Source organism: Vombatus ursinus, unplaced genomic scaffold, assembly GCF_900497805.2.
Source record: "Vombatus ursinus unplaced genomic scaffold, bare-nosed wombat genome assembly UNPS02014909.1, whole genome shotgun sequence".
Lineage (NCBI taxonomy): Eukaryota > Metazoa > Chordata > Mammalia > Diprotodontia > Vombatidae > Vombatus > Vombatus ursinus.
The window spans coordinates 12,692,904-12,700,029 of NW_020954687.1; the positions used below are offsets into that span (position 1 = coordinate 12,692,904).

Here is a 7,126-nt window from a genome sequence, read left to right on the forward strand (position 1 = left end):
ATCTATCTATCTATCTATCTATCTATCTATCTATCTATCTATCTATCTATCTATCTATCTATCTATCTAAATACAATAGAGGTAAGAGATTAGCATTAAGAAGGGTTGGGTAAGGCTTTTTGTACAACGGTGGACTATTGCTGAGACTTGAAGGAAGTCAAGATAGCTAGGTGGCATAGATGAGGAGGGAGATAATTCTTGGCATGGGGGATAGCAAGTGAAAACTTGATAGTTGGGAGATAAAATTTCTAGTGTGGGAAATAGTAAGGAGGCCAGTGTCACTGGGTCCCAGACAATGTGGCAGAGGTATATGGCATAAGGTATAAGAAAACTTGAGAAGTAGGAAAGAGAAAGATTATCAAGGGCTTTACAAGCCAGAGGATTTTATATTTGCTCCAGGGGGCAATAGGAAGCCATCGGAGTTGATTAGAGAACGGGTTATAGTCAGTTTTGTGCTTTAGGAAGATCACTTTAGTAGCTGATTTGAGGATGTGCTAGAGTGAGACAGTTGGAACTGATAGTGGGTTGCAACATCACTAGTCCAGAAGTGAGGTGATAGGAACCTGTACCAATGTGATATCAGTGTCAGAGGAGAGAAGGGGACATATAGGATAGATAAAATGCAAATATAAATGACAAGACTTAGCAACATATTGTGTAGGAGAGTAATAATGAAGAGTCAAAGGTGACACCTAGGTATCATCTAATGTGGTGGCACCCATAACAATAATAGGGATATTAGGAAGAGCTAGGGTTTGGGGGGGGGGAGATGCATTCAGTTTTAGACACCTTTAATTTAAGATGCCTATGAGACATCACTGTACCTATTTTGTACATAACTATATATGTACATTCTATCTCCCCTGCATAGACTGTAGGCTCTTTCAGGGTAAGAAAGAAAGAAAGACGTTAAGAAAGAAGAAAGCTAAGTAGGAAGGAAGAAAACAAGCACTTATTTAAGTACCTACTATGTGCCAGGCGATGTGCTAAGCGCTTCACAAATATTACCTCATTTTATCCTCACAATAACTTTGTCAGATAGGTGCTATTATTGCTCTCATTTTACAGATGAAGAAACTGAGGCAAACAGAGGTTAAATGACTGCCCAAGATCACACAGAGCCTAAGGACAAATATGAACTCAGATCAGAAAGACTCTAAATCTTGTACTCTATTTACTTCATCACTAAATTTCCACTTTGCTGCTGAGACTTCTTTCATTTTTATGTTTGTATCCTAAGTGCCTAGCACAGTGTTTGGCACAAAATAGGTGCTTAATAAATATGTTGATTGAATAAAATGTCAAGTGTGAGTGACAGCACCAAACTTGGTAGTATTCTATCAGAATCATAAAATCTTAGAATTAAAAAAGTAGCTCAGCTACTATGTAATGTGGATTCCCTTTATAACATGTCTGACAAATGTTCCACCAGACTCCGTTTGATTATCTCCATAAGAGTTATAACCAGGAATTCTAGTGCTTGGGATTAGTGTGGTGATGGGAGGAGCAACCTTGATCTAGAATCTTTATTTGGATCATAGCTTGGGAAGTTGAAGCAGACACCCCGTGATCTGATTTGGAACTTTCCAAATACCTTTGAAAAATTGATGTCAAGACTTTTTTTGTCTATAAAAATGAATAGAAATCACTGGATTTGTGGTATAAACATTTTAATAGAAAATTCACATTATTATTGACACTGTGATAATTTAAATCATAAATATGTGCTTTCATGTTCTAAATAGGATAGTTTAATATCTAGTTAAATTTCACTTTATCTGCTCTTAAAAATAAAACCATCAAGAGTAGTAGTGACAGTATGATATAAATACTTTAAAAATGATCACCCATGTTAATGGCAATAACACGCTTTCATATATAATAACAATATTATCTAACCTCAGTCAAAAACATTTTTGTGAGTTATTCATCTTGCCCTATCATGCCCAATTGTATATTTTCCATTGGACCTGGATGCCTTTTTTTTACTGTTATTTTTATGTCCTTTATTAACAGTTGCTATGTAAAAACCTTTTCTATTCTGAGGGATATTTTTCAGCACTTAAGTATGAACTCGTCTTGTGATAATGCTGCGGTAACTCCTTCCTCTTTCGATCCTTGAGTTTTCATCTGGCTTACTCTTCTTCAGACTGTGATTCTGTCTGCAATGTGCCTGCTAATCCTTGCTGAGTCATTTGTACTTCCCCTAATCTTCTTGAATCACCCTGCAAGGCAAAGTTACTGTTGTTCACACAGGGAGACACACTGGAGCATTCCCTTTGGATCTGATGACATCTTCAGTTCCCCAGGTCCTCCAGAAACTAGTCACTTAAGGCTGTTACCCTGAAGTTCACTCAGCAGTTTTAAGTAAACTTCAGATTTAAGGAACCGGGGGTAGGAGTCCCTCTCCATAAGTGTATATATAACTTTTTGGGCTTCATCAAAGCTTGTGGGAGTTGGCACTTGAATCTTCTTAGCTGTAGACTCACGGGTATGAAAATCAATATTAATCTAAAAGACAAAAAACCCAACATAATTAACTGCTGTCTTTCCCCACTAATTCTAATAAGTTTGTTAAAACTTTATATTAAAACATCTTATCAAGAATTTAATTCAACAAACATTTATACATCTCCTCTACTATGGTATGAACCCTGTTCTAGGTGCTGGCAATACAAATCCAAAAAATAAATAATCCTAGTCTTCAGGAAGCTTATATTCCAGTGGACATTACTTTAAAATGACTGGTGGTTCCAAAGTAGTTGGGGTTTTAAGTCTCTAGTCTGAAGACCTGGTTACATATCCTGCCTTGACTGCTTACTATCTGTTGACCTTGGGCATGTCACAGTCTTCTGGGCTTTAGTTTCTTCACTTGTAAAATGAGGTGGTTGGACACAAGATGGACTCAGGGGTCTCTCTCAACTACAGCTCTATGATGTTATGATCCTGTGATTCTATACACTTATTTCAATTAAGCAGATAGATTCCTTCGCCTTCCTGATCTCCCCATCACTGCATATTCAAACACCATATCAGGTACTGTGGAGTAGACAAAACAATACTGTATAAAATTTTTCTTTCCTCAGTGCTTACACTTTCAGTAATAGTACAAGGTGCACATACACATGATACAGCTGAATAATAGTTGAAGTCATTGTAGGCTTAAGGATCCATATTAGTGGTAAAGACCATTAAGAACTACAGAAGGTTAGAGAAGAGAAACAATTATCTGGCATGCTTTTGGCACCTTTAACATTGGTCCAGTGCCTTTTATCAAACAGGAAGATAGGTCCATAGCAAAGTGACTATTGATTGTTGCTATTGAATTTGCCAATAAATCACATGGTTTTAGAACTAAGGGAAACTTAGAGATCATCTAGTCCAAAATCCTCATTTTAGAGATCAGAAAATTGAGGCCTCAAAGGAGGTACATAATTTGCTCAAGGCCCCATATATAGTAACTGACAAAGTCAGGAACCAAACCTAGAACTTCTGACTCTAGATGTGTTGCCCTTTCTATCACATCATTGCTGCCTCCTTTCCCTCCATCACAGTCTGCAATTTCTAATTGCCAAGCCTGTGGCGCATCATCAATAATTACCCTAAAACTTCAATCTGCTAGAAAAATAAAAAGAACCCCATACTCAGAGGCTAGACAATAATCCAATAGAGCTGCTCTATGTGAGCATTCTCTACAACAATGGAAATCACAGTCTATTTTGCAAAATGTATTTCATCCAATGTATGCTAATCTAGTCATAAATATTGACAATCAGTATTTTTGAATGTATACTATTCTAGAAAGAGAAACATTAAGACTTTGGCCTTTTTATTCATAGTTTCACAAGATCACAATTTAAGCGCTGAAAGTGACCTGAGCAAGAGATTTTCTAGTCCAACTCTTTCATTTTTTATATCAGAGGCCCAGAAGTTTCAGCAATTCTGCCCAAGGGTACCCAGGGATCAAGGGGCAGGCCTGGGATTGAGCCATGATAGAAAGGGGTGTCCTTGGTATGGAGTTTAAAGGTCATTTTTAGTCATATTGATGCTTAACTTGATTAGCCCTTTACTTACTTGTTTTGTAGCATCTGATTGAACAAATGCCTTGTAAATCTTTTCAGCTTTGCGGTGCAAATGATCAGATTCTGTTCGTTTGTAATCTTCACAGGCCAACCAGAACTCAATATTCTCCTCACTGAACTCTGATTTTAGAAAGTTACCAAAGACAGCTTGCCCAGCTAGAAATTAAAATGAAATAAAATAAAACTTTAAGTTAATTGAACTTTTAAATTCATGACAAAGATAAAGTATGTAAGAAGACTAGAACATATATTCTCTTGTTATGAGAGCCAAAGGATGTTACTAAAATGCTAGTATGATGGTATGTAAGATTCTTAGAATTAAAAGGGATTTTAGAGATTTTCTAGTCCAATTCCCTTATTTTACAATGAAGTAATGGGAGTTCAGAGACATTCAGAGCCACACAAGTATCTAGTGACAAATGGAGAGCAATGCTTCATTGTAATATATAAATTTTTTGTGTTGTAGAAAGGACGAATCCTTTTTAGGTATATTAGATATTATCCTCATTAAGATCCCTTTTAACTTCTGAAATTCTGTGAACCACAAAATAATCACTTCTCTCTGCTACTTTGTAGTAACTTTTATTCAGAATGTATTTTTTAAAAAATGAACTTCAATTATCAGAACATTCCTGTGAGTTTAATAGTTAGAGTATTATCTCCCCCATTCTAGCAGCTTGGCATACTGGTAAGAGCATTGGACTACCAGTTAGAAGACAAGTTTTCTAATCCCAACTCTGCCATTACCTGGCTGTATGGCCTTGGGCAAATAATTTAACTTCTATTTTCCTCATCTATAAAATAAGGAAGTTGGACTAGATGAAATCCATGGTCCTTTTTTTGCTCTCACATTCTATCATTCTAGGCAAGAGAAACTGAGACATAGGCTTTGCCTCTACGTGTCCACTGACCTTCATTTTAATTAACTTTGTTTAATCTTATTAAGAGCTAAAGGCTATAAAGTAGATTAGTTTAGCCCTATACAAGAATCTGCATCATTCAGTTGGAAATAACTGACCCAACCACAAAAGAAGTGCATTCAATTGTTCTAATATACATGGAAATCTATTGACTAAAGGGGTTAGTTGCTTAACAAGATTCTTTGGGAAGTCTGTGAGACCAGCTTCAACTCACAAACTGGTTAGAATCCTCTAGTATCTCTCTTAACAAGCAGCATACCTAACAAAGCCAGTTATGAGCCAGCTAATTTATACTGTGCACATGGGAAGAAGAAAAATTGATAGCATTTCAGATCAGGGGAAAAAAAAATCCACCAGTCTCTTTGCTCTTTTCAAACAACTTCAACTTTCTATGTTTTACATTTAGACAAGAACTGGAAACAGAAATACTTTGAAGAAAGGCAATGGAGACATTGCCACAGTTCTGAATAATATTCTACTTTGGGGATCTGGGCATGCTCTTATTGGTTTGCTCTTACATCATCCCCTCGGCCTCCTGCCTAGGCACATTTGTCTGGAAACAGGTACAGAATCAAGTGGATAACAACTCGTGATGCATGTTATACTAATGCCATCAGTAACCATGAAGAAGCAAGAACACGAGATTTTTTTTTTAAAGTAACCTACACTCTCTATATTGTATCTCAGAGCAGACATATCCTTTGCCATGAAATTTAATTTTGATATAAGAAATCAGTATCAATCCTCTCTACTTACTTTGGTTGGTGAGAAGTTTTTCCAGAGACTGAGACCACTGTATTACTTCTGTTGCAGAAAGTCTACAGAGAAGGAAAAGTTTAATTAAATTAGCAAATTATGCATTTAATTTGAAAAAAAAAAAGATTCTTTTTCAATGTGTTTGCCAGTGGCTTTTGGTAACATTTCAGATCAAGGTCAGGGCTGGTAATGAATTTTATTAATAAACTAACTGATTGTAAGGACTTTAGAGCCCTTCAATAGGATCAACTAAAATTCCACTGAAAATAAAATAGAAAAAAATGCTCTTTGCTAATTCAATGCAAAATAATATGAAATTAAATAAAATCAACTTGGTTTGCTACCTGAAAAATATACTCTTAAGTGGGTTGAAATCTGAAATCAATTAATATGCATCTTCTGGGGACTTATCTTGTTAAAATGCAGGTATAATGATTAGGTAACTACTGTGGTTAATACTAACGAATCATTGAAATAGACTACTTACATGTCTTTGGACTTGGAAGATTTGATCCCAGATTCCAGATGTGGTAACATGGATTTCAAATAGGCTTTCAGGTCTGTTCCACTACAAAAGAGAGTAAAACTGATAATAAGTATCTGTGGTTTTATACATTTACACATATAAAAGCAAACATCATCACCACCACCACAGAAAGTACCTTTGGTTAAATCTAGCAAGAAACAATTTTGATGAATTATTCTATTCTATTGTATGTTAAATTGAAATCTACATTCATGTGGAGAACTCTGTAGAAATCCTCACCTAAGGTTAGCGCAATTTATATCCCTTTCAATTCACGACAAAAAATTACAGTAGCACTCCCCGCAAGTGATAGCTAAGTACTCAGCTCTCCCTTCCTTATACTTATTCTCCCGCCATTTAAAATCGTTTAATTTCAAAATGCAAAGCATGAAGTCAATTAAACTTACAAAGCCTTTGGTCTCTTTTTCTGAGTTTTGTCATCTAGTAGACAGTGATCAGATCCTTTCAATTCACCAGGGTTAGCAGAGGGAAAGAATATTCCTGGCATTTTGTTTAGTCTTGGAGTGGAGATGGCTGCTGCTCTCATAGTCACCACTCTGAATGGCTGTTCATCAACGGTTGCATAGCTTTATATAGTAAATGCAAACTGGCTCTCTCTCTATACAGACCAATCTGTTTATCAAGTGATGTTACCACAGAACTGGAAGTTCCCTTTTTCTGGGCTCCTTGTGACGTGTATCTTGAAAGAAAACATACTGTGATGTCTTGTGGTTGAAACCTAATCAAATGAGAACAGGTTGCTTGGTTAGAAAATGCACACACATACATATATGTACACATACACAGAGTGTTTCTTGAACATTAGAACTGCAAACCACCAG

At 36.1% G+C, this 7,126-nt stretch overlaps 1 protein-coding gene across 1 annotated transcript; it reads right to left on the reverse strand.

The window, feature by feature from the left end:
- Positions 1–1,653: 1,653 nt before the first annotated feature.
- Positions 1,654–6,868, reverse strand: RGS1 (regulator of G protein signaling 1). The gene is made up of 5 exons (XM_027843468.1): positions 6,692–6,868; positions 6,246–6,326; positions 5,759–5,820; positions 4,075–4,238; positions 1,654–2,511 (listed from the first exon to the last, which is right to left on the reverse strand). The coding sequence occupies exons 1-5, from the start codon at positions 6,829–6,831 to the stop codon at positions 2,326–2,328; spliced, it is 633 nt and encodes a 210-aa protein (XP_027699269.1). The 5' UTR covers positions 6,832–6,868; the 3' UTR covers positions 1,654–2,325.
- Positions 6,869–7,126: the final 258 nt, after the last annotated feature.

Coding starts and splice junctions, on each gene's coding strand:
- RGS1 (XM_027843468.1), bottom strand. CDS start 6,831: ATGAGAGCAGCAGCCATCTCCACTCCAAGACTAAACAAAATGCCAGGA. Junction 6,327..6,691: donor AAAAAGAGACCAAAGGCTTT/GTAAGTTTAATT, acceptor TCTCTTTTGTAG/TGGAACAGACCTGAAAGCCT. Junction 5,821..6,245: donor TCTTCCAAGTCCAAAGACAT/GTAAGTAGTCTA, acceptor CCTTCTCTGTAG/ACTTTCTGCAACAGAAGTAA.